Source organism: Equus przewalskii, chromosome 28 (assembly GCF_037783145.1).
Source record: "Equus przewalskii isolate Varuska chromosome 28, EquPr2, whole genome shotgun sequence".
NCBI lineage: Eukaryota > Metazoa > Chordata > Mammalia > Perissodactyla > Equidae > Equus > Equus przewalskii.
The window spans coordinates 2,637,794-2,665,544 of NC_091858.1; the positions used below are offsets into that span (position 1 = coordinate 2,637,794).

General features: G+C 43.4%; 2 protein-coding genes across 2 annotated transcripts in view; one reads left to right on the forward strand and one right to left on the reverse strand.

The window, feature by feature from the left end:
- The first annotated feature begins 15,033 nt into the window (after positions 1–15,033).
- Positions 15,034–18,619, forward strand: DKK4 (dickkopf WNT signaling pathway inhibitor 4). The gene is made up of 4 exons (XM_008506951.2): positions 15,034–15,276; positions 16,306–16,456; positions 16,922–17,065; positions 17,874–18,619. Exons 1-4 carry the CDS (start codon positions 15,166–15,168, stop codon positions 18,122–18,124), a joined length of 657 nt encoding a protein of 218 aa, XP_008505173.1. The 5' UTR covers positions 15,034–15,165; the 3' UTR covers positions 18,125–18,619.
- Positions 18,620–19,310: 691 nt separating this feature from the next.
- POLB (DNA polymerase beta) overlaps positions 19,311–27,751 on the reverse strand; it is a 31,512-nt gene continuing 23,071 nt past the window's right edge. Inside the window, exons 11-14 of the mRNA XM_008506953.2 lie at positions 26,819–26,905; positions 21,243–21,307; positions 20,575–20,714; positions 19,311–19,553 (exon numbers count right to left, since the gene is read on the reverse strand). Of these exons, the coding sequence (XP_008505175.1) occupies positions 19,459–19,553; positions 20,575–20,714; positions 21,243–21,307; positions 26,819–26,905 (387 nt within the window). The 3' untranslated portion in view covers positions 19,311–19,458. The remainder of the gene's footprint in view (positions 19,554–20,574; positions 20,715–21,242; positions 21,308–26,818; positions 26,906–27,751) is intronic.

Here is a 27,751-nt window from a genome sequence, read left to right on the forward strand (position 1 = left end):
TATAGCTGCTTGGTGGCCATACCAGTGGAAGAGTGAATGAACCCATCTGGCCTGAAAGAGAGGGAGACTGGCAACAGGTGTTGGCTCAGTGTGACTCCTTCCCTGCTTTTAAAGGAAACTCAGGGTGCAGTGTTTTAGCCATCCAGGCAGTAGCCAAGGCCAGAAATTTGTTCCACATAACGATTGAGTTCCATTAGGAGTCACTCGATAAATTCCTGGCCTTCAAGACCAGTCTGTTCCAAGTCAATTTTTTTTAAGTAAGATAGCATTTTGAAAGCTTAAATGGAGCAATTATAAAATAGGCATACAGTTTAAGCATAACAAAGGTTTAAATGAGGAGATATAAGGTCAGGAATACAGGCCTGGTCCGGAGTCTTGGGACAGCTGTCTACAGCAGATGCCGTCTTCTCATCCTGGTGTGGTCCTTTCCAATGGGCTGCAAAGAGTCTTTTATTTGATGTCTCTTCTGGTAAATAAATTCCCCAGGTTACAGTCCATGATCCTTAAGGTCTGGGAGCTCTCTGTAAAACAATCAGCTACCAACCTTTCATTCTTTTAAGTATCTCAATGAGACCCTGACAATAATATAATATATCCCTTAGGCAAAGTTGGTTCATACATTTCTTCATCTAATTGCATGGGCTGTCCTATTATTATTTCAAAGGGAGACAGCTGATGTTTACCAAAAGGTGTAGACCTAAGATTAAGGAGCACTAGCAGAAGAGCTTTTGGCCACGAGAGAGTAAATACTTCTGAAAGCTTTGCCAATTCAGTTTTGATTGTGCCATTAGCTCTTTCCACCAATCCTGAGGATCGGGGATGGTAAACACAGTGGAAATGCTGCATCATTGGCCAAATATTACAAATAGATTTAATGATTCGTCCAGTAAAAGAGTCCCCCAGTCACTGTGTGACTTGGTAGGAATTTCTCTAAGAGGAATTATCATTTTCAATAATAATTTGCCTAAAAGCCCTCACTCTTCTTCAAGGAAAGGCCTCAACCCAGTGACCCAGTGTGAGAACATATAGATCATTACAAGATATATTTATATCCTTGAGATGGTGGCATTTGGACGAAGTCCATTGTCATAGCTTTAAGGGTCCCTTAGGAAGGGAAAGCGGCCTTGTGACCCATGATGTGGTTTCTTTGGATTATACTTTGGGCATATAGCACAACAAGTAGAGGATATCAGTCCCTGTGCGAGAAAGTTTCCAAAACTATCATTTTCCCCCTTTTGTTGTCACCTTTATATATATATATATATATATATATATATATGTGTATATATATATATATACATATATATATGCATATTATATATTATATATATGTTGATATTTTTCTTCTGTGGCAATTTTTTGAGCCTATAAAAGGAAATCTTTTACTGGGTTAGTAGAGTTAATAGTAGCAGGCATTCCTGAGGCTGGACAGTGTATCCAGATTGATAATATCCTTGCTTATCATTTAAGTAAGACCCATCTGTAAACAAATTAAATAATAGGATGTAGTCATGGTCTTCTCCCCTTGTGATGTTGGAAGCAATGTAGCAGTGTTAAAATAGTGGATAATATTTACCCACACAATATAACCTAAGAAGGTTTGTCATCATTTACTTGATGATGCTTCCTGTGCAGTTTGGCATTCCAAACAACCCTAATTAGTAATTAGTATTCCTCCTTTTATAGGAAGAGAGAACAAATTTCTCTGAGAAGTACCAAGGGCGCTCTGAAAATTCTTAAAGAATGTCAAATAAAGACTTCATTTAGGATATGAATTATGGGGAGCTTGTCAAAAATATCAAAAGATTTAAAAACACTTATTTAAACAAGACTAAGGGGTTGCTGATCTTGTCATCATGAAACAAAGGTCACTGAAACAATGCTTTGTAAAAATATTTAACCAAAGTGACAACAGAAACAGTCAAAAACCTTAATAGAGAGACCTCCGTCTTTTTGAACACAGGAAATTATCTTAACAAAACACAGATCTTCTGTCCCTGAGGTAAACTTACTCAAAACAAAAACGTTTTATAACCTCTTTTCCAAGAGCAGACTAAGAGTTTAAGAAAATTATCCTTTTAAGAGAGAAAGCCAAATTCTAATTTTTATACAAGCTTACTTTTTATATTAAACCTTATTTACTGGAATTTATTTTAATCTTAACCAACTTGACCATGCATAAAACTCGTCAGGGTTTTACCTCCGCCAACCTTCTGTCATTTTCTTTTACATCAGAATTTGTCTCATGCCTTTCCCTTTTTTCCCTCTTAGTACTTTAGGACAAAGTTGTCTTTCCTAACCAACCAAACAAAAATATTTCCATTCTTTATACCTTCCTTACTGAAAAATTACATCTTGCTTTCTTTGAATACAAATATGTTTTCCTTATTAATTTCTAGTAGCTTTAATGGTATATTAGAATTTTTAACCCTTATAAACCATAATTTTTAGTGAAAATTAAGAAGTAAGCAATTATAAACTATCTTTTACATTAGCATTCTGTGCCTTGGCAAATTTATAAATACCTTTTATAATTTCTAAAAACATGTTACTTCATAGTACAATCTTAATAAAACACAAGACACATTTACTAATACACTTAAACACCTTTTAGTTTTTTCTGTAATAAAAAGCCAAAAGTAGGGAAACCTATATTTCTATTTCTAAGATAGAGTCCAATACTCTGTCTTATTTGGAGATGATCTAGATATTTAATGAATCTTTATCATTTAAATTAACCTAGCAAAACGTCAGTTTCAAGTTACCAAAGAGACTTTGGAAGTTTTTAAGTGCATACACCATAACATTTAATTATTGTTAAAAGTTTGCCCAACATTCATCTCTTTCACATCTGCTTAGTTACTTGTTCCCAATAATCATATAGGTTGCCTTCAAGGCTTCATGAGACATTGGACAAAATTAGCCATCCTTGTAAGTTATTATTTGTGTTAACCAGTTTTGTAAGAGATAACATCAGCTTGTCTGACCAATGATCATAGAGCAAGCTCACATGCCTGCATCATAGCCAATGCTGACAGCTTTGAGGACATGCCTGTTTTAATCAAACCAAAAAACTTAAACAAGCTTTCATTTACCAAAGATTATTTCATCTCACATTAACTTGAAAGACATTTGGGTTAGTTACATTTAAAAAAAATTTTTGTAAGCATTTACCTTAAGTCAATTGAATAGAGCTCTTTAGAAATCATACCATCTGGGGCCCGTCCCATGGCAGAGTGGTTAAGTTCATGTGCTCCACTTTGGCAACCCAGGGTTTCACCAGCTCCAATCCTGGGCACAGACATGGCGTCGCTCATCGAGCCATGCTGAGGCAGCATCCCACATGACACAACTAGAAGGACACACAACTGAAAATACACAACTATGTACCAGGGGTCTTTGGGAAGAAAAAAGGAAAATAAAATCTTAAAAAAAAAAAAAAGAAATCATATCATCTGGAAGCAAAATACCACACATTTATAAATACGTATAGACACACAGATAAACAGCAGACAGATACATCAAGAATTTTCCTTAGGTTTCTGGGGTACAGTGTTCTCTTAACAGACAGCGGCAGCAAAAACTTGTTTCCCCAGTTTTTTCCTCTTTCTTTCTTTCTCTTTGTTAAGCCATTGCAATCACAGCATGAAGCCAACTAGAGTTTGGAGGAGGCTGCCCATTTGGGAACTGATCAGGCGTTCTTAGAAGCTCAATTTCCCACTTTTCTTTGAATTTTGTTTTGTTATAAAGTCAAAACAACTTCTAAGAACAGTGTAGTGGGTCAGACATGTGCTGCTTGTGAGTGTCACTTCCTAGAGAAAGGTTGTAAACACTCTCTTACATGCCTCGGTTTCTTCCTCCAGCAGTCTAAAACTGCCGTGGGGGCTCGGAGCATGGGTGACCAGCCCATTGTGCTTCCCTGGACAAGCTGTAATTAATTAACGTGCATGAGAGTGGAGTTCCCTATGGGACCACTACACATCACAAGGCATTCGATCCTCAACACTCCCACTGAGGTCGTCAGTCACCTGATTACGCCTTTCAGCTGGGAGAAGCATTGTCCCTTTTCTTCAGAGCTGAACACATTCAGTTTCTCATTTCTCTATCAATGAGTTTGTTCAGACTTTATAAACACAATTCTTTCCAATTTAAAGCCAAATTAAAAGGTCAGCCTGCCCCATTCACTCTGAGGTTCCCCCTAGGCTCCCCTGGCCTAGGAATTCCCCCTGGGTTCCTCAGTCCTAGGAATTCCCCCTAGGTTCTTCTTATCTAGGTTAGGTACCAGTACCCTCTTAAGACACCTACTCTTAAGACCGTAAATAGCTCATATAAACTCTTGGACCATCAACTTAAAATAAGGAGGTCCGAGTCTCAGGAGAACTCACCAGGGTCACCTGAAGAATGCAGTGATCTGGGGGGGCTCAATGGGCCCTTACTGGTACCAAATGCCAGTTCAGTGTAGATTCCAGGTGGTCTCTGGTGAGTTTCTCTGAAATCCTGCCAACTATGCCAAGAAATGTCAACAAAAATAATCCATAACCAATCTATAATGAAAATTTGGGGTGAGTTTATTTGGAGCCAAATGTGAGGACCATTATAGCCCGGGGTCTTCTTTCCCCAAGGAACAAAGGGCACCAAAGAAGTGGAGTGTACACAGTGGTTATATACCCTCAAACAGCAGGTTTCACATACAATTGGAATGTCCCTTTTACAATAGTCACGAGACTGCTCTGTCAGCACAGCAATTGATGGACACAGCAGGCAGTAGGTCTGCTGTCTCAGTGGACACAGCAGGGCAGCAGGTCTGTTGTCTCAAGCCGGGTGGTCACAGGTGAGCACAGCCATCAGTTCTTAGCCTCGGGAGAGATGCTTATCCTTAAGGAGATGCCAGTGTTGGGGAAGTTGCATGTTTGTCTTAAGGGCATTTGTTCTTGCCTTTGGGACACAGCAAATGCTTAAGCAGATATGCAATGCATGCTCAACGGCCATGTTAGGCCTTTTGGGAAAAACAAAGTCAGGCCGAATTAAGTTTATGCCATATGGCTTCCTCATATACTCCAATATATCCTATTGCTCGCCATTTATTTGTCACAAGCAACTTAACTTCTCTGTGCCTCAGTTTCTACATCTGTGGAACAGAACTAAATAAGACCTACTTCAGAGGACTGTAGTGGACATTAAATGAAATAATGCATCCGTAGCACATAACAGTTTACCTGGCATATGGAAAATGTTCATTAGTTAATAACAGATGGAAATCAATATGCCATAAGAGTTTAAAAGCTATACAGGCAAAATCTATATTTATTCATATATATATAAATATTAGAGCCACTACCTCAGTCTGTGCTTTGGCACAAACCTGGCCTTTGTCGGGGACAGCAGGCCACTTAGGCTGCAAAAAGCACCTTGAATGGGAATGTGGCAACATTCCTTCCTTTGGCTTCTATTAATTGAAGACGGCTTCTGTTACCCAAAGACCTTTGTTCAGAAAGGACTGATGACACCGGTCCCAGGTCCTGCAGAGACACTTCCTCTCTCTCCGACACCTGATGCAGGAAGGTGATGAAAGAAACTGTTAAGGCAACAGCTGCTGGAGGGAGTCCTTCCTTGCTGCCCGCCTGGCCCCGCCAGCTTCGCTGGATTCAGGTTAACGCTCGCTCAGGCCGTGGCCACCTCGAAACTGCAGTCGGTTCTCGTTCCCTCACCCCGCTGGGATCTCAACTCTTGTGACGTGTAGAAAGGACTTTCTCAGTCCGAGTCCTAATAATACGGCATTCTTCCCCTGTGAAGTCTCTAGAACAGAATTCTAGAGCAGGGAGAGGACTTTGGACTCCTGCATTTGGGAGACGTTGCTAAGTGCTTACCGTGGACCAGGCACCGAGCTCGGAGCTGATGCGTGAGGAAGCCCCCCAGCGTGTCGGGGATCTGGGGTCCAGAGCCCCAGGAGATGGTGTCACCTGGTGAGCAGGTTCCCAGTACAGGTCACCTGCTCTAGTCAGGATCACCTGCTGATCTGCCTATGTTGCCTTTCTGAGAGAAGATCTCAGAAGGTCATATAGTTTTACCCTCAGAAACGAGAAAACAACTGAGAACAGAAGCCACGCTGTGATGTGATTTGGTAGCTCAATTACATTAAGTGTAAGAAAAATCAAAATTCCGAAGCCAGTGGTGTTACTTAATTCCCTCTTTTTTTTTAGAAAAAGGGCCCACTTGTTTGTTTTCAAGTACTCCAAAATTCTCATGTAGGGTGAGGATTCCCTAGTTACTGAAAGCCAAAGGCATCTGTGCAGAGGAGGAGGTACAGGCCATGTCCCTGGGCCTTGTCCACAGGGGCGGCAGAGCACAGGGCCCCGGGGGAAGCTCCCAGCCGAGCCCAGGGACAAGACTGAAGGCTTCTCTGAGGAAGCCACGTGTCAGAATGGCTCAGGTGGACAGGAGGGGAATGGCTTCCAGCACAGAGGGACAAAACTATCAAAGACTTGAATATAAGGCACGCTGAAAGCCCATAGATTTCACATGGGCTTTAATAATCACAGATTTGTGCAAAGATTCATCTTGAATACTTTGAATGATCTAGAGAAGCAAAAAATTAAAACCACCTAAATGGCCAACGGTTAAAGGATTCATTAAATAAACTGTAATACACCCACATCCTGGGTTATGGTACAGCCATGTGTTCTGATAATATCTTATGATCCGGGGGAAAGGCTTGGTGGAAAAAAAAGGAGGAAACAAAAATATAAGTACAGTGTAATCCCGCGTATGTGCGTGTGTGTGTGTGTTGCAGTTTTACTTTAAGAATAAGCAAGGGGGGCCGGCCTGGTGGCATAGCGGTGAAGTTCGTGTGCTCTGCTTTGGCAGCCTGGGGTTCACAGGTTCGGATCCAGAACTCGGACCTACACACCACTCATCAAGCCATGCTGTGGTGGCATCTCTAATACAAAATGGAGGAAGATTGGCACAGATGTTAGCTCAGCGACAATCTTCCTCACCAAAAAGAAAAAAAGAATAACCATCAACAGCAGGGTATACCTCTGACAGGGAGACAGACAGAGGGACCGGGTAGAGGAGGCACACAGGGGTAGACGTGGACGTTGGTAACGGCTAGTTCTGGAGCCGGTGATAGATTAGTTATATTGTATATTAAATAAACAAATGCTATGTATATGAGTGTATATGCACCTGTACAGAAAAAACCTGGGAAGATTTTACCAAAATTTGACAATGACCATCTCTGCTGGGTCAGAGTATATGTGATTTTTATTTTCTTCTTCACACTTTTCTGTATTTTCCAAAGTTTCTAAAATTTGGAAACATGCATGTCTGTTGTAATTAGAAGAGGTGAGCCTGCTTTCCCAAGGCGGGAAGGCACCTGGGTTGTGAGAAGGGGACTGCTGTGCCTCGGGAGAACTTCCACCGAAGATTGGGAAATTCTTCTGGAATGGAGTACCTGGAATTTACATTGGGCCTTCCGAGGGCTCACTTCACTCATGACCACAAGGGGGCGAAGGAGACAAGGTGACAGAAAAGCTAACCCGGCGGCTGGGTGCTGGGCTGGGGTGGAGCTGGGGCGGGCCTCCCCTCCCCTCGCTCCCCAGAGCCTCATCCCAGTTCTCCACGAGGTTATGAACAGTTTTGAATCCTGTAGGATTGCACGGTGTGTCCGGGGGCTCCCCACCAAAGTCAGAGCCTAAGTTGACTGTCAAAGGAGCAGCAAATATTTACAAGTTGTTTTCATGAGGAAACGAATTCTGTCAATGAACCACAGGTGGACTGGGGTACAGCCCGGCTGACACAGCCTGGAAATGGTTTCATCTTAACCACTTTCTGGTGGCTATGGTTTATAACCACTATAAACATATTTACATAAAGGATAATTTAAGAAAAAAGGTGCCATACTCCTGCAGTTGTATGCAATCCGAAAACAGCAACAGGCAGTGTTCCCTGTGATTTTAATTCTTAGTGAATATATAGCTATGTTTCAAGCGAGTTGATACGTTTGGGAATGGACTGCAGTTAGCAAGCTGTATAATGTGGTATAGAGGAAAGAACAAACTTTGGAACCAGAAAACTTATGTTGAAATCCTAGGTCTGCACTCACTAGCCATGTAACCTTGGGCAAATTACTTGACCTCTCTGAGCCTCAGTGTCTTCATTTTTCAAAGGGAGGGTCCTCAGAAGAAAACTCCTGGTCAAATGGGGCCCACCCAGAGGGCTCCAGCCACAGGTAGCTTCCTTTGGCCAAAGTTCTGAGGAGGCTTGGACCACAGCCAGGGTAGCAGCCTGGGACAGGGAGGGCCAGGTCACAGCCGGGGAATCAGGTGCATCCCGACACCCAGGAAGGTGGACTAACCAGATGGAGACTCAGCCTGAACAGGGATAGGAGGGGCCGTAACTACTGCGGAGGGACATAGAAGTAGGCAGGGCCCCTGGACAGCGCCCCAGGGAAATTCAAGGAGCACAGCCTCTCCCTGAAGTGGGGATTCCAGAGCTCATGGGTGCAGAGTCCAGGGGGAGCCGTTCTTCTTTTCCTAGCTTTGTTGATGTAAGATTCACATATAACATCGTGTCAGTTTGAGGTGTACAATGTGATGATTTGGTACACGTATACATCGCACGATGTTTACCACAATAAGGCTGTCTAACACACACTTTACCTCACAATATTGCATTCTGCTGCTGCCGTTGATTACGGAAGCTCTGCTCTCACAGTGGCTCCCAAGCCCACGACACAGCCCTGTTGACGAGAGCCACCGCGCCATTCATTTTCAAACACTCGTTTCTGCAGACTTGAGGCTCCAGCCAGGCTTGGGGTCTCCTGATGCAATAGGATTCCCCCCCTACTTTTGAGGAAAAAGAAACAGACCCCAGTTAGGGTCCAGACCAAAGGATGGCAGAACCTGTGCTGTCCTGGGGGAGAGGCTGCAGGCCAGGAGGCCTCCCCTCCACTCGCTCCTGCCCTGAAACAAGCTTCCGGGGGGCATGCGGATCACCACTCACGTCCCCTCTCTGCCCCCAAAGTCGTACACGGTGTCATAGCAGAGTCTCCGTTCCTTACCCTCCCTCTGCAACCCTTCCAGCCTCCCACTTAACAGACGCCAAAAAAGGCCCTGGACTGGATCCAGGGTACTTTTGGGATCACACACCTACATGTAGAGGCCACTGGCCCCACCTAGACAACTGCCACAGGGCAACAGAGGCAGGCCCGAGCAGCAGCTCACTGTGCCCAGAGGCTCCGAGTGCCACCAGAGAGCCGTGCAATGTGACAGGACATTTGGATTAATAGAAAAGAGAATAAGTGGGGTTAGTTATGAGGAGGCAAAGGGAAGAGAAAATAATGAAGAGAAATGAGGCAAAAGAGAAAGACACAAACGATGGAAAAGAAGAACAGAAGACAATGAATTTAACGGAAAAGAAGAATGAAAATTGTGCTCTGCTCAGTCTTCTAGATTTCCGTCCTCCTCACGCCCTTTACCTCCCCACAGTGTGCGTACTGTGACATCACGGTCGGTAAAGAGAACAGAACAAAGTGAACTCTCTGGAAAAACCTTGCTTTCCAAAGTGTTGCTTCACATGAGAGAGATTCACAGAACCAAAAGGCTGAAGGAGCTCAAGAAGTCAGTCATAAACTACTCTAGAAACATACATAGAATTCAGTTTCTTAAAAAACACCACAATTTGACGTATGTGATCAGTAGAATGCTGCCGGGGCACACAGTGGCATCGACAAAGGACGTCACAGTCATGGCATCGACGAAGGACATCACAGTCACAGGCCAGAGCAATGCTGATAGTCCACTCAGATACGTGCAGGTCCTCTTCTCAATTCACTGCCTCCTGCACTGACCAGTGAGCAGCATTGTCATGTTTTCCAACCAGTACATACTGAGACATGGCCGCCTTCTTTTTCATCTTTCCTTGCCTCTCATGGCAGCCTGTATTGCCACACTCCCCCTCACCCTTGGCCCATGTTTTTTGTAACGTAAGCATGTCAGCGATTGCGTGGCACAGAGGAAGAAGGGTGTTGCTGTGGTCTGAATGTTTGCGTCCCCCCAAATTCACACGTTGAAATCCTAGTGTCCAGCATGACGGGAGGAGGAGGTGGAGCCTTTCGGGGGAGCCCTTACGAATGAGACCAGCGCCCTCATGGGGGAGACTCCACAGAGTGCCCTTGCCCCTGCCTCCATGCCAGGAGACAGAAAGCTGTTTCTGAACCAGGATGCAGGCCCTTACAGACACAGACCCTGGCCATGCGGGCACCCTCATCTCGGATTTCCAGCCTCCAAGACTGTGAGAAATAAATTTCTGTTGTTGACAAGCCGGTCACTCAGGTATTTTTGTTATAGCAGCTCGAATGGACTAAGACAAGTGTGGAGAGTGGCCAGGAATAGGGTAGGTGGACAAGGCATTTAGGATCTATGACATCACACACATCACGTAATTTTTTTAAGCACAAAGAAGGCAGAGCACGTCCTTGAAGTAGGAAGGCTCAGGGATTCCTGGCGCTGTTCCTAGCCAGAAGCCTGGTGTGGAGTCAGGAGAACTCGGACGCTATTGCTTCTGGAAAAGGGAGGTCCCCAGCGCCAGCACAGCCCACGCCTCCAAAGGGGGCCATTCACATAGAACGGTGAATGCTATGAATGGCGCCTCCCGGAGCTGTGCAACATGGTGGCCAGGGGGACCCCACAGTAAACTCCCAGAAAACTGGTCTGTAAGAGGCCCTCAGGATCATGAAGGTGAGAGGTGGCGCGACCTAGCCAAGGCCACACAGTCAGGCAGGAGGCTAGCTCAGTTCCCTGGCCCCCCCATCCTGTCTCCAGATGCGCCTCCAAGCTGAGTTGCAAGACACCTGACAAATGACTCCTCAGCGATCGCAGTTTGCTTTACCTTCTGACCCCAGGTGACTAAACGGCAGCGCTCACATCGACCTGATCCTACCCTGCCGTCCCTGTCTGCTCCATCCACACGTCTCTTCTCATCTTTTATCTTGTTGAACGTTTCCTGTGAGATTCTGCCAGGGACCTGCTTGTTTCAGTTCCTTTGATCTTTTTTTTAAGAAAAGCAAAATTTATGGGAATCAAACTGGGTTTGACACAGGAGCCATAACACATAAAAATCTCCCTGCCGAAGCGACTATAAATCAGGGTCCTGACGGCGGCCTTTGACTGAACCGCGGCAGCTGCCGTCCCGAGGCCGCAGGTGCCGGCCCCGCCCGCAGTGGTCCGGGGCCCGCATCCCCGGGGCGCCCCAGAGACCTCCAGCGCGAACCGGGCCCCAGGCAGCTGCTTTCTGGGACCTTTCATTGCCTCCAAGCTCAGGCAGAATTGCTCGATTTGAGCGCCCCTTTGGTCCAGGTGCTCACTGCGGAACTAAGAAGATCAGCTGGAGATTTGCAGTTAACTCGTATTCCTGGCCAGGGGGCATCCAAACGGCAGCATCTTAGGGCTTCCTTGGCTGTGCGCCTGACGCGGCTCCCGGCGTCTCTGTTCGAGCCAGCCGCTGCGCAGGGGCCCGGGCTGCGGGGGGCGCTGCGGCGCTCTCTGCCGCGTCCGCTGGGGAACTTGGCGGCCCGACCTGCGCGCACAAAAAGGGCCTGTCGAGCCGACCCGTTTTCAAAGCCTTGCTCTCCCCGCTTTCGGCTGCCTGTCCTCCTGCTCCCACCGCCCCGTCGCCTCCAGTCCCCACACAGGAGACGCGGCCGCGCCGAGGGGAGGCCGCCACGGGGGTGTCTCGTCCAGGGTGCTGGCACCGCGGCCAAGGAGAGCTGCGCGGGTGGACGGGCAAGCAGCCCCGGCGGATTGGAAAATAGTCCAGAAGTCGTTTTTCGGGGAGATTTCACATACTTACTTTCCTCAGAATTGCCCTGGCTTTTGAGGACACATAGAAATAGTAGCCTTATTGCAAAATGAGGCCTCAGGTTAGGGGCGATTTTTCTTTGATGAATTGGTTTGAGCAAACAGCCGTTGAGATGGAAGGGCCATGTGTTACGCTGGGCACTGAAGTTCACGTGATGATGGAAAGCTCTGGCATGGAAAATGGGTGAGACACATTTGTTTAGAGTTTTATGAGTGTCAGTTACTATACCGGGCCCTACACGTGCATTCACACAATGAACCCCCAAAATACACGTGGGGGAGTGGTGCCAGCTTTACAGTTGAGGATACTGAAGCCTAGAAAGGCGACGTAACTTGCCCAAGGTCACAAAGTTACTATAAATCCATTTATTTGTGCATTCACACCTCCATCACATAAACAAATTCATGGAGCTTCCATTATGTGTCCCGCAGGATACAAAGATGAATTCGCCGTGGCCCTGCCCTCCCAAATCTTGTCTTCTAGCTGTAGAGACAAATGCGTAGACAATTAGAAGAGAGTTTTCTAAGTGCCAAGAGAGGCAGGTGGATGCACGGGGAGTGGGTGCGTTGGGGGTAGAGGAGGGGCCCGCCTTGTGATCAGATCAGATTGGCCTGACTCCAAATCCTATACAACACAGACAGGGACCGGGACTGGGACCGGGAAGTCTGCTTTCTGTCTTGTGCCATGCCCCCATGCCCTGCGTGTAAGTCTCCAGTGTCTGGCCCTGCCCGGCTCCTCTCCTCTGTCTGTAGGAGGCCAAATGGACAGCATCAGTCCTGGAAGACGTGATGGTTCATATTCCATCTTGATATTAGATGTCCAGCAAAGCCTTGATGATTTGGACAATTTTCTCAAGGCCAACTGTCGCCTTGCCTCTTCTCACCTGCTTTCTGGCCTGAATCCCCTGTCTGCAGTGCCATCACCATCCACCCAGTGTACAAAATGAGATGTGGAGAGTTAGCTCCTCCCTCTCACTCACTCCCCACCCCCCACATCAAATGACAGGCTTCAACTTCAGAATCCCATCCTTTGCTTGGTTCTCATTGTCACTGTGTCACTGCCTTACGCTGGCCTCCTCCTTATAATGGGGGCGATTGCCCAGCATCCCCTTTCACCTGCCACAACCCTAGCTCCATACTGCCGCCAGCACCGCTTTCCTAAAAAGCAAATGAGATTGTGCCATTTTCTATCTCAAATATCTCTGCGTATAAATCAGATCTCACATTTCCACTGCATCTAAAATAAAACCCGATTGTCTTTGTTTGGTACATTGGGTTCTTCACAGTCTAGCCTCATGTCATCCCTCCACCATCTGCTAGAGTCACACAGCATCTGTCCCTGGAACCGAAATGCTCCTCCCTGCATGTGCACAGCTTCCCCTCTGAGCCTGGGGTGAGACCACCCTCTGCTTCTCCACCTAGGAAACTCCTACTCATCCTGTGACACCCAGCTCGACTATTCCCTCCTCTGCAGATGCATTCCTTTATTTCTCCGGAAGGTCTACTCGTGCCCTCCTCTGTGATCCTCCAGCTCTGAATTTATACCTTTATCTTAGTGCTTGCCATAATACATTGCAATCATCTCTCTCTCTCTGTCTTCTGCCTGATACCAGCTCCGCAGGGGCAAGGACTGTGTTTTATCTTTTGTTCTCAAATCTAACCACAGGTCCTGCTCTCCTTTGTCCTTGGTCCTCATTGTCCAACTTCAAAATAAATTCTGTGACACACCAGTCACCAGGCGTATCATATCATCCTACGGTGTTTGACGTTGTCAGTTTAAGTGAGAAAAAGTAGTACTTGCAGCAGAAGTCACTCCCGTCCCATCGTGTGAGTGGCAGACAAGCAGCACAGAGCGAGGAAGAGTGCTGCACAGGGGCGCCTCAGGGCGGCTGTATCCGCAGGTGAATGGCCCTGGGCTCTGAGGTTGAGAAGGTGCCCATGGTATGGACTGTCAATGCACCGAAGTTAGGTTGTTCTGGATGGAGAGCCAGGAATACTCACATTGCAGCTGACAGCGGAGAAGACGCAGTTTTAGATTTTAAAGGGCACCTCACACCTGAGGTACTAGGATGAATCTGCACTGAGAACAATGAAAACAATGAAGAGAGAAAAAAAGGAATTTTTTTGACCCAGGTCTAGATTGTTCTACCCTAAAGTATGTAGGCATGGTAAGCATATGTCTAAATTACTTGACTTCTCTTACAGTCTGGCTGAAAAAATAATCAGACAAAAAAGGAGGAGGCAGAAGTTTTTGAAAGTTCAAATTAGGGAAATTGAAAACCCATCTGAAATCAGCTAGCAGCTTGGGGGCTTGGTCCACTAAGGAGCTTAGCACAGAGCAATGCGGATGAGTACATCGCCCGTAAAAGGGATCCAAAGCTTCCTGTTGAATTGTCTAAATCTGTATAAAATGGGCTTTCCGTGGTTGTCGCCATCATCAAAAAAAAAAAAGGGATTTTTATAAATCTCATTATTTTTCCTAATTAAATAACCCTAACTTCAAACAGTTCAACTTTCATTTTAAGGAGAATTTTTTTCCAATTGACATTTAGTCGGAACAGACGCTATTATGCTCACACTTTTTGAGCTATTGGATTTTTACATCTGGATGCCAGAGCTGATCAGAAGGCGTTTTCCCCCTTTTCTATCTGTCTTCGCTATCTGAAGCACAGTTTAAAGTGTCTCAGTATAGTTTGTAACTCATTAGCTTTTGGCATCCTCTACGGCATATTGGCCAGTGTGATTCGTTCTTTCTTTGAGCACAATTAGCTGTGAAAGGAGATCTTAGAGCAGACCCCCTCCACCCACAAAGGATTATTGGAGGTAGGAAATGCAGGTGATTATCAGAGTCTGCCTTTGATACAGACATCCTGCGCTCCGGCTAGCCCTTTGAACTAACTTTGATATGCAATAATTAAGAGGGATCCAACCCCTGGAGGAGAAGCCGCTGTGGCCCTGCCTTTTCCCTCCCTCTGTGGAGTCCTTGTTTTGAACTATTGATCAAACAGATTTGAAGGGATTTGTTGAAGCCTGTGTAGGGTAAGAAGGAAGGAAATGGAGGAGGGTGGAGGAGAGAGATGAGGGGGCACATCTGGCTATAAATAGTTTCAGGAGGAACCTGCTGGTCAGACCTCCCTTATCCTATTTTACACACCTTGTTTCGACGAAGATTTGCTTCTCTTTCAGAAACAGCAGTTACAGACACTAGCTAAAGCTTCCATTTTGGCCAGAGCTCTGTGAGGGTTCAGAGCCACCTCGCTTCGGAGGACGTGGAGTGCTGAGGGGGCCGAGGAGACCGTGCGGAAGGATGGAGGCAGTGGTCTTGCTGGGGCTCAGCTGGTTCTGCGCTCCCCTGGGAGCTCTGGTTCTGGACTTCAATGGCATCAAGAGCCCTGCCAAAGTACCAGGGGCTCAGAAGGTACCGCACAGCTGGGGGGGGGACTCTGTGCGCTCATTCTCAGGGGGTGCTGGACTGGGGTTTAAGGGAGTTATTCAGATTAAGGTCTGAAATATCTTAACCAGAAGGTAAACTGGCTTGATTTAGGAACTGGGAAGGCACCTGGTAGAATCCAGTGGCCTTAGCAAACTGACTTTTCAAGGCATCAACTATAAATTTGCCTATAAATCAGGGAGTAAGCTAACATTTAGAAAGCTCTACCCTGTGCCAGGCCTTTTATACATAATATCTTATTTAATCTTCCTCACAACTGGAGATAGGCATGACACCTTCTCGTTACAGATGACAAAAATGAGGCTCAGAGACACTGAGGAATTTAACCAGGGCCACACAGCCAGGAAATGTGGGAGTTGGATTTTAAACACCGAGGGCAAAGGTGCATTGTATTGTCACCTGCTCACTTCACAGAATTGTTTTACGGATTCTTTCATATGTATATGTACAAAAAAGCATCAACTGTAGATGAGAAAAATTGGCCTTGGTATCTGTTTCTCTGCAACGAGGCATCGCCCCCAGTCAAAGGGCAGCTCCTGAGAAAGGCTCACCGGGGCGCTGAGGGATGGGCTGCGCTGGAGTGAAGCATCATGCAGGAATGCCACACGCAGCAGCAGCAGCAGCGCACTGGATCACCCTGTAGCACAGCTTCTGGAGTTAATAGACACACGGAAACATCTCACAACCGTCCGTAAGACACACACGGAAAATGTTTTCTTCCATTTTCACAAAGAGCAGAGGAATATTAAATTCTGAGTTTTAAAAGTAGGACGATTTTTCAAACACGATAACCTTCACAGCACGTAGGTCTCTTGGCTGGTGGGTTGATCTCCCCTCACTGGGAGAAAACCAATTGTATTAAAAAATTAAGATGCCGCCTAAAGTTTGTCACGGCCATCAAAGTGCCACTGTGATTTGGCCTCCCACCCTGAAGTGGAGAGTCAGCTCACATCTTGTTGGGTTCCCCAGCCCTGTGACAACAGGTTCTCTTCACAGGGTTCACAGTGCTTGTCTGACAAGGACTGCAGTACCAGGAAATTCTGCCTCAAGCCCCGACATGAGAAGGCATTCTGTGCGACATGCCGCAGGCTACGCAGGAGGTGCCAGCGCGATGCCATGTGCTGCCCAGGAGCGCTCTGCTTGAACGGTGAGCTCTTATACCCCCTGGCAGGGCTGCTTGCCTCCAGCCGACAGTGGCTTTTACACAGTGAAGAAAGCATCTGCATCTCATAGACTATTTCCAGACAGGCGCTCTCTAAGATTTCCTGGATTCATTCTTGAAGTAAATTTATGCAGCTGCCCTTTGTAGAAGCAACGAAATAGTTTATTTCCTGGCAAAAACTCTTGCCAGCAATTTGGAGATTAATAATTTTAAAGGAAGGGTTCAAGTTGTAATCTTTCAAAGTCTCCCATCTTCACTTGAATTCCACTAGTTACTTAACTACCTTCTTTGCCATATGTGATCACGTATTCAGTGCATATGTGCCAGAAATCTAGAAATTTACATATAAACAGAAGGCAGAGGTACTGCCAGGCTGTCACAGTATGATAATCAGCATGTCTGTGGTTCTAATCCTTGAAGTTAGTAACTCTACCCCTGCTTGTCTCTCAGATGTTTGTACTGCAACGGAAGATGCAACCCCAATATTGGAAAGGCAGATTGATGACACAGATACCAAAGGAACAACTGAGCATCCAATTCAGGAAAACAAACCCAAAAGGAAGCCCAATATTAAGAAATCACAGGGTAGTAAGGGTAAGAGCAATATTCTGAGTAAATCTTTTTTAAGAAAAATATTTTCTCCTTCTAGGCTGTTAAGGATAGGCTGAAACTGGCTTTTTTCCTCTCCGCCCCAGGAACACACAGGGGGCATGTCCTGTTCCTAATCTTTCTGTGAGCAGCTTGGGAGAGTATGTAAGGTAGTCATCAGGCCAAGAGCACATGGGAATAGCCGTAATAACAGACTGGCTAGCAAAAACACTTTTGTTTAATTGAATTTTACACACACATCTTTTTACACTCTACAATTCAGCAAATGGCAGTTTCCCTTTCTAGATGCTCAGGATACAAAATAAAAGAGAGAGAAACATAGACGCATTAACTTTTCATTCTCGGACAAAATACAAACTTCACTAAGATGCTTTTTACAAAATTGTAGTCTCCAATTCCGTTCTTTGACATAAAATAGCTAGAATGTTTGAAGGTGGTGAACTGGCCATTCTTGTTTGTGTCTTCAGGTTAAGTGGCCCCTTTATAAGTAGTTTTTGTATCAGTATAAATCCCATTTAATAAAACACTGATGAGTGATACTTATTTCATTTCTCAAGACAGGAAATCCCTTAAATGCTTTAACTTTACAAAACTACGGATTCTGTTAGCCAGGACTGAAATTCCCATTTCATTATCGCTTTCAGCATAAGATCTAACTCTAGGAGACGTGCATGCTGTCTTTATTTTTACTTTGTGGCCTTCGGTCTTACATCTCATGCCGTCAGCCCAAGAGCAATCCCCCAGGTGCCACTTTCCCCCTTTCTTGGTAAAGCCCGTGTTAATGTTGTTACAGGACAAGAGGGAGAAAGCTGTCTCAGAACTTTTGACTGCGGAACTGGACTTTGCTGTGCTCGTCACTTTTGGACTAAAATTTGTAAGCCAGTCCTTTTGGAGGGAGAGGTCTGCTCTAAGAGAGGGCATAAGGATGCTGCGCAAGCTCCCGAAATCTTCCAGCGCTGTGACTGTGGTCCCAGGCTATCATGTCGAAATCAAGTGACTGGCAATCAACAACATGCACGGTTAAGCGTATGCCAAAAAATCTAAAAAGCTGCAAATATGTCAAAATAAAGACTACTCTTTATTGTATTCAATCAGAAATCCCAGACATTAATTTTAAAATCTTTCCATACAGTTATCTTTTCAAATCTTGTAGTAAATGAAATAGACTGAGCTAGAGAACCGTGACATGCGACCTTGTGACGAATGGGAACTAGCTCAGGCTTTTTGTATATTTCTGCAGAAAAGAGATGTGATTCTGTAACAAAAACAATTTAATTTTTATCTAGTGACTCAATTAGTTCAACTAAATCTTTAAGTAATTTCTGGTGAAGTTCTGGTACCTTACATTAGCTTTGGGGGAAAAAAAGTGACAGTATCTGCAGTTAAATTAATTCTTGTATCTTACTAGTGAAAATTATCACAGCAAATACTATATTTTTCTTTAAAGCCCTATTGTTTATTTTCTTTCAGTTTTTGGAAGGGAAATGCCATTTCACTACAAAATAATTTGGTTAATAAAGAAATAAGATGCAAAAGGTAGTAATCTTATGTTTGTATAGTCCTTTGCAAGTTACAAAGCATTTTCACGTATTCTGTTTTCAATAGCTTTACTTACACTTGATAGTTTTTTACATTTTGTATTTACATAATTTTTATATTTCATAGGTAGGGTTTTCAAGAAGTGTTTTTACTTATATATTTTGACCATTTGAACTTAGACATTATGTTGGAGGAAAACTAGAGCCAAAAAGGTGAAATTGTTGTTTGTGTGAAGTATAAGAGGGGTAGATGTTAGAAGTGGTTTTTGCTTAGGGAAGCTCTTTCTGATGGATTACAACCAACTGCTATAGATTTCATTTAAGAGATAAAGCACACACCTGTTCTTCTCTTTAAGTTACAAGTATATACTACAGAATTGAATATGGACAACCAAAGCAAAACAATTAAATTCAAGAAGGTCCCTAGTTTCTAAAAAGTATTGAGCCACCTTCCAGAGGCTAGCTTCTGGGTGCACCTTAATTGACTAATTTGTAATTAGTAAACAGGAGGAAAGGTAGTGGGGTAATGTGGTTGATAGCATAAAGGCTGAAAACGAGAAAATAAAAATTCCCATTAAAGATTAGCTATCATCTCATCTCTTAATTCTCTCTACTAAACCCTAAGTAAAGAGTGATCCATAATATGTAAATTTAAACATATTTGCTAACAAAATAAGAACAAGATCATCTGATAATAGTATAAGAGGCTTTATTGACTACAGTGCAAACTAAGCATGAAGAAGAAACAACCACTTGAAAACACCAAAGACCCTTACATAGCAAAGGTTAAGAAATAAATTAAGACTCCTGTGGGGCTACGCCTGGGAGGAAGGGCAGGCCTCATTCACTTCGATCCTTGGGTTCTCGGTATTTCCACTGGATGTAGTCAAAGATGTCTTTCTCACTATCCACTGGCAGGGGCTCTCCAGCAACCCCTGCAAGTAAGGAGAGAAAAGGAACTTACTTGCGACTGTGTTTTGGAATTTAGTTACAGAGGGTTCAGGACTGAGAGCTGTATGGGACTCCCTTTCAGAAGAAAAGAAAATAGTTACCAAGCCACTAAAAATAAGACAGCGAGTGCGCCTGGCCTCCCGCACGAGCTTGTGTTTGAGCTCTGTTCACGTCCACTACCAGTGCTGCAAAAGGAACCTGGGGATCCCAACTGCGGCCGTTTGGAGTGAGCCAATTCACAATCTTCCTCTAGGCTGAATGTCCATTGTAGCCACACGCATTACATAAAATACCCTAATCAGTTCCTTTGCAACTCAAAATGTGGTCCCTGGACCAGCAGTATGGGCATCACTTAAAAGCTGACTAGAAATGCAGAAGCCCGCTCAGACCCACTGAACGAAAATCTGCATTAAGGAGGCCCCCACGTGGCGGTACACACACTGACATGTGAGAAGCACTGCCCTAGCCTTCCAGGGATCAAAGTCTTATTTTATGCTTCTAGGACACAATCTTCAATTTCCTAGTAGAAAACAGCAAACCACATGGTATACAGTGAAATGTTAACAACATCCAAAAAGCAGAGACTAAGAAATTCTTACTCTCTAATCTTTAAAAGCATGAGGCCAAAGCCACCAAGTTTGGCCTGGCACTAAAAGCAATGACACCTGGGTTCTTCGGAGGTCTTGGAGATACACGCAGAAAAATAAAACCCCTCTAGACCAAGACGATGTTTTCCTGCCCATCAAGGGTACAAGGATTTCATCCCATTCTAGCAGAGCTGGAAATAGCTCTTGCATCACGGGCCTTCAAATGAGGATCTGAGAGCGCCTATGGATTATAGCTCTTGTGCTGCCTGAGGGACTAACGATACAAAGAAACAACAATTACCAGGCACAGTGACTTAGAGGCTTTATGACAAAGCAGAGGTGCCAAACTGCAATATCTTTGAAAATAACTTTCTCTCCAGATGACGGCACTGCCTCTCACGCGGACACAGATACGCACCCGTGACTCCCAGAGGACGGATTGTGTACTCGTTGATCGTGAAGCCCTTTTCTAGCGCATGAGCTCTCATATTCTTATTGAAAATATCACTCCCGGTGAAATAGAGAACACCACAGTAATACTGGTCCTTGGGTATTAATCTAAGAAAGACAAAAACAAAAAAACTGATAAATCTTTCACTATACATTTCAAATTTTAGCAAAAATAAGACTCTGAAATCAATAAGGCACAAAACACCTAAAATAAGTCTCTGTGGTCTGACAACCTGAAGAGGAGACTATCATTGGGTGGACTACTGACCAATTCCTTCAACCTCGCGGTTGGTTTAGGTTTCGGTCAGCTACGCTCTGGGAGAGGGATGGAGAAGTAAAAAACAGTATCACTTATTACAACGCACTTGCCCCACGCAGGAAACTGCTTTTGAGCTATGTAAGGCAACATGGTGAGGCAAATCTAGAGAAAATCTAGAGAAAATACATCAGATTCTGTAGACAGTCGTTATTCTTTACACATTTTCAGGCTAAACATTGTTTATAGCAGGCACATACAGCCCTTCAGAGCGAACAGGAGTCCTAGACATTTATGTGAATGCCAAGTCCTACAGAGGGAGGGGGAAGGGAGAAAAGAAGGAAAAACTTAATAGGCCAGCAACAAATTTTGAGTAATACCTGATATCAATTCTCCTGTGTGGGCGCTCCTTTCCATCATTTTTACTGGGAAGCTGGCAAACACCCTAAAATGGATATTTAGAATAATGTTTAAAGATGTTTTAAACTTAAAGCTTAATTTTAATCAAATGTTGCTAAATGTGAGGTTATTTTTGCTTTCACTGGAGGCAGTTTTAGGAATCAGAGCACTTTTAACGTAGTAGCTTTTCCAGGCACTACATATTATCACCACCTTCTATTACACTTCATGATAACTAAAGAACTATGTGAAACAGCAGGCGAGCACTCTACTTGTGAGGGTGTGGCCTTTGGGTGATTCTAAACAAGAAGTGAATCAAGTAAAGCACCAAACATGATAGACACCAAAACAAACAGAAAAGCAACTTAGGGACGGGCCCGGTAGTGCAGCGGTTAAGTTCGCAAGTTGCGATTCTCGGCGGCCCAGGGTTCGCCGGTTCAGATTCTGGATGCGGACATGGCACCGCTTGGCAAGCCATGCTGTGGTAGGCCTCCCATGTATAAAGTAGAGGAAGAAGGGCATGGATGTTAGCTCAGGGCCAGTCTTCCTCAGCAAAAAAAGAGGAGGACTGGCAGTAGTTAGCTCGGGGCTAATCTTCCTCAAAAAAAAAAAAAAAAAAAAAAATGCAACTTAGAAGAAATGAGTATTTGGGGAAAGGAAAAAAAAAAAAGAGCTATCAGTAACATTTTCCGATAACAGAAGAGATTCCATCCATGAATAAGGGCAGAATACCACAGAAAAAGAATGCTCAAGGAAAAGGTTTAAATCAAAATAAAAATTGTGATAGCAGAAGTAGAAGAATTTGAAATTGAGGAAATCTCCCAAAAATGAGAAAAGGCAGAGAGATGAAAAATTTAAAAGATAAGGAAATTCCTTCTCTACAGTTGAGTTTTCATTAAACTCCTACAGTTTGTAAACAAAATTATCAAGGTCTGTTTTGTTATCTTTTCCTTTTCCAGAAAAATGGGGGAAAATTCTGGACTGGGCAGCAACCCATAAATATGTAAAAAGAGCCACAAACATCACCCAATTTCAAATTAAAAGTTTCAAATGCCACATTCTAAGAAAAATATACAAGTGACAGGCTTCTGGTCCTCAAGAATACTCAAGTTGGTATATACAAGTCACTAAAAGCCATGCTTTTTCACTAAGCAACATAGAAAAATTAAAATCTAAAACCTAAAATGGGCATTTTCTTTAGCTGTTTCCATAGCTGAAAGATTAATGAAACCTGTTTCTCTTGAAAATATGAAACCTACCTTCTTAGGCACTAACAAGTTTCAACTCAATCTTCAAATGCATCAGAAATGGTTTCCATCTGGAATTACCGTGAGGTATTTCCTTCCGGATGTGGGTGTCTGAACGCCACAGGCAGTGATCTTGCCGTCTGTCACATCAGTAACAGGATTTCATCTAACGGCTTTGCTCCTTTCCTCAAGGCTAATTTTGTCTCCAGCACTTTTTCTGAAGTGCTGATGTTAAATAATTTCTCTGTGTTACTGTAAATCCTTTATTAGCTCGAGTGGATTAGTTTTGTTTGGCATTTCAATTAGGGAGCTTCATGCTGAGTGTCTGAAATGAAGCCTCTTCATTTCCTCAGGGTAGTCAAGGAATCTGCTATTGTCCCTTGAATCTTTATTGTAGGTATTTCACAGAAAACCATCCAAGGCCGAACTTGCACAAAATGCTAAAATTTGAATGGTACTTATCATATACACGGCAAACAGGCATCTAATGCAGAGGAAATTATTTTATTTCTTTCAAATGTTATTATATTCACAGGAAGAAAAGCTCAATTAACTAAAGACCATGATTTTACATGAAGATTTGGTACAACCCTGGCATTCCTAACGTTTGATTACTATTAGTATAAAGGAATTTATGTTCTGAAGATAACTTGAAAAAAACACAGATGACCACACCTTTAAAACTATGTAGTCACCGGTTATAGCAACAAGAGGTTTTGAAATCAAGTGGATACAGAAAGAAAATGGTTTATTCCACTTGATAAGCTGAATTCATTTTGCAGGCAATTTTCTTTCAGAACCCTAGAGATCTTACCATCTTTGGATATCTCTGCCCATGCTCCTGGACTTAGGCTCACTGCTCCGACTCTTGCCTGGCTCTCCTTCCCCCAGGTACCTGCTGGGCTAACTCCTTACCTTAAGTCTTTCCCCAAGTCTCATCTGCTCATGGAGGCTGCCTCTGACCGGCTCCTGCACTCCCATCTCCCCAGACCCCACTTTCTTCCTTTTTTTAGAATAGTACCTATTATCTTAACCTAACGTACAATTTCCCTATTTTTTATGTTCATTGTTAACTCCCAGTCCCTCCCCACACCCCCCAAATAAAAGTTCTACTTAAAATTCAGTGATACACCCCAGCTCCTAGAACGGTGCCTGGAATGCAGTAGATGCTGAAGACATATCGCTTGAAATGACTGAGCACCTCATCCCATTGGCACTCAGTCTCCCCATTCTGTTCTTTCATATATATCGTCCTCCTCTCTGTCTATCCCTTCTTTTGTTCCCCAATTTGATCCTTACCAGGTCACCTTCCTTTACTGATCTACTTCCAAACAGAAACATTATATTATTTTTCTATTATTATTATATATTATATTAATACAGCACTCTCTACAACTCTCTGAAGATTCACTATCTTCAAAAGACATTTGTACAAACCCGTCCAAGTTTCCAGGTATATTATGTAATTTGATTTGCTTAATAGTCCTTTGACAGAGGTAAATGTATCATTTTATAGATTAAAAAAATTAAGCCTTTAGAAGTAAAGTGACATTAGTCACAGCGAACTCCTAATGGCACAGAGTAATCTTTGCTAGAGATCTAAGTACTAACCTTCTATCTTCTGGATGCAAATCTATTCTTCTACAGCAGCATACCGATGCCCACCTGCCCCTTGCAACAGGATGCAAATCACCTCTTACTGCCTCTCTAATGAATTGATTTGAAACTTGACCTGGAGTGCGTCTCATCCTAACAAATACTAATTATAACCGTCAAAACAGCAGGCTCAAACATAGCATTTTTTAAGCCTCAGGGAATATATAAACCACCTGTATAGTATCCAAACTTTACACAAAAACCATCTACTAAGATGGATTCCCGTGTCACAACATAAAAGACTTAGTTTCTTGCTCTTATTGTCATCTAAGCCTTCTACACTTTAAAAACAAACAAAAAACTCACCGCCTTATTTTTTAACCTGTTTACTTCTGGAAATGGATTTGGAAGATTCCCCTTCTGGCAGTGCCTGTACATGTGCTGCCAGGAGTATGACTGGGAGAATGGGAAGGCAAGAGAGAGCAGAGTTTCCCACAACTCCAGCCGTATGCGAGGATGGGGGGGTCGCCCTTAGTCTTTCGTATGTCACATGCACAGAAGGGCTAAACTGGCCTGCTCTGTAGCAGGCCCCGGGATCTGGCTGTCCCTGCACTTCCTAGACAAAGGTCTTCTCTTCTTTGACTGAGCAGCCACTAGGATAATGCAATTCCACTACTGTCAGCAACTCTTCATGTTCACATACTCCTGGCCACCCACCTTTCCTTTCAGGTTACACCCAGCCACAGCTTGTAATTTTTTCCTTGTATTCTTGTTAGCTGGGATACTACAGCATCTGTTGGTTTTTCCTCTGGATCTCCTTGAGCACAGCAGAATACTGTTCAGACTGTAAAAGAATGCTTCTGCTTTTGTATTGCATAAACACCTTCCTGGTTGCTAACTCTGAAAATAGCTGGTTCATTTCCCATTAGGGAGTCCCAGTGCCTTTCAAAGAGATGACTATTGGAGGAAGAGAGATAGGCCAGAAGGGGTCCCCAGAATATGCCCAGACATACCAAAACACTTTGCTACTATGAAAAAAAATCCAACTTGTCTAACACATATTCTCTTTAGCATTTCATCTGACTGTTTCTTAAATGTAAGATTAATGCACATTCACTTTGAATGAATTAACATCAATCTAAATTTTACAAGGATGTTCATGGAGTATACACAAACCCTATTTTTAATAACATCTCCTGTGTGTATATATTTTTCGGCATAGAGTAAGAGCTCAAAATCTAAGAGATTCTGGAAGACAGATTTTAGATTTAATTCTAAACTAGAATTTTTATTTTTACCTTTCCTAAATTTCTTTTGAAAACATTGATAGTGTGACCAACTTAAGCAATACACTTTCATAGCCCATTAAAATCACTATGGTGAATTTAATGACATGATTTTTTTTTGCATGTATGATTAAATATACATAAAATTTACCATTTAAACCATTTCAAGTGTGCAGTTCTGTGGCATTAAGTAGATTCACACTGTTGGGCAACCATCACCACCATCCATCTCCAGAACTTTTTCATCTTTCCAAACCGAAATTCTATTCCCATTAAACACTAACTCCTCAATCCCCCCGCCCAGGAACCACCATTCTACTTTCTGAATGACATGATATTTCAATTATCTATCTCAACCAGCTTCTATTTCTGGCTAAAACTACTGTCAAATCTATGCATGGAGACTCTTGCTAATTTTAGCACATCCAGTATCCAAAAGCACAGTTTTTTTCCCTTCAGTCACATAACTGGGGGGAAATGGAGGGACGGAGAAAAGGGGATCCAAATGATGTATTTAAGTGAGCAATGGGATACCGGTAAGCCTTTATTACCTTAGTCCTAGATTTCTAACTGCCTTCCTGTCAGTTTTTCTACAGGGCCACCTATTAATCTGTTTTAATCCACTGCCATTTGTCTTGAGTTTTCAAATCTTGCTCCCTAGGAAGACTATAGGATTTTCGCAGTTCCTCGGGATGGGTCTCGTGAAAATCTCTGCGAGTGTCCCCCCGTTAACTCCCCTACTTCTCATTTCACACAACGTGTTTCTTCCCCTGGGCGTTCTCTCACATACCCTGACTCCTTTTCTTTCTTTGGTCTTGGAATAGATTAATACTCTTGAGACAGTTTTTTTTTTTAAGATTGGCACTTGAGCTAACATCTGTTGCCAATCTTTCTTCTTCTTCTTCTTCTCGCGCCCAAAGCCCCCCAGTCCACAGCTGTATATTCTAGTTGCAGGTCCTCCTAGCTGAGCTCTGTGGGACGCCGCCTCAGTGCAGCTTGATGAGCCAAGGAGTCCGCGCCCAGGATCTGCTCTGGCGAAACCCTGGGCTGCCGGAGCAGAGCGTGTGAACTGAACCCTTGGCCACGGGGCTAGCCCCCTCTTTAGACAATTCTAATCTCACTTACTAAAGAATTCTGAGTCAGAGAATATGAGCACATTTGCTATTTTCGGGAAAAACTTACTATGCGTCAAAGTCATAATTATCTATTCCAACGGCACATATTATTTATAAATGGGGAATTTAAAAGAAAATTCTTACTAAAATATTCTGAGACTAGCATCCTGCTAACCCTCCTTTTCTAAGGTCTCCTGGATAGCCTATTTATTGACTGTAACACTAAGCCACAGTGAGGTCACACGATCAGGATGGTTACTGAACCGTCTCCAAGGCTCTTTTTTCACATGTGAAAATTTAAACAAGTACTTACCATGAACTTTGTTTCACCTTTTGACAGAGTATCTGTAATAAAATGGACCTTCTGTAGCTGCTCCACAACACGATGCAACAGCTTTGGCTGCAGAATCACAATCGGGGAATAAGCAAAGAGCAGTCACTCGGTTACGGCAAGAAAACACTTTTGACACGAGTTTTCTGATTATCTGTGGAGAAATGCCTAGTTTTCCTATGTTCTGAGTATTTTTTTCTTCTAACAGAAAATTCATCTTATCAAATAAAAAATATTTTTGGAACTGTTTTTCACCAATATCATGATACTCCCAAACATCTGTATGTATCTGTTTCATTAAATTAAAAAGATAGCTGCTTCATCTTTAAAAAGTAGACATTCCAAAATCAAAAAATGTTTTGCATGCATGGATTTTTCTAATAGAGGTAAAGTTTCTTAACACAAGATTTTTTAATAAAAAAATATTCCTTTAGGGGCTGGCCCAGTGGTGTAGTGGTTAAGTTCGAGTGCTCCTCTTTGGCGGCCCAGGGTTTGCAGGTTTGGATCCCGGGCGCAGATCTACACACTGCTCATCAAGCCATACTATGGCGGTGCCCCATATACAAAGTAGAGGAAGAGTGCACAGATTTTAGCTCAGGGACCATCTTCCTCAAGCAAAAAGAGGAGGATTGGCAACAGTTCTTAGCTTAGGGCCAATCTTCCTCACAAAAAAAAGAAAAAGAAAAAAAATATTCTTTTAATGAAAACCTAAACATTACACTGGGTAGTTCTAAAATATCTACAATAGACAATAAAGTAATTCTGAAATATTTTACTAAATCTCATCTCTTTCAAATGTTACATTGTCCTCTCAATTCCTTGTGGAAAAACGTGTATCCCTTTTAACAACTTTCTTTGCCTTTCACAGAATCCAATTAGTACAAAACACTTCAATTGACTTTTCAGAAGGATTAA

Bases quoted from the DNA above. Each gene is read 5' to 3' on its own strand.
- DKK4 (XM_008506951.2), top strand. From the start codon at position 15,166: ATGGAGGCAGTGGTCTTGCTGGGGCTCAGCTGGTTCTGCGCTCCCCTG. The intron at 15,277-16,305 runs GTACCGCACAGC...TTCTCTTCACAG, and splicing joins AAGTACCAGGGGCTCAGAAG to GGTTCACAGTGCTTGTCTGA. The intron at 17,066-17,873 runs GTAAGAGCAATA...ATGTTGTTACAG, and splicing joins GAAATCACAGGGTAGTAAGG to GACAAGAGGGAGAAAGCTGT.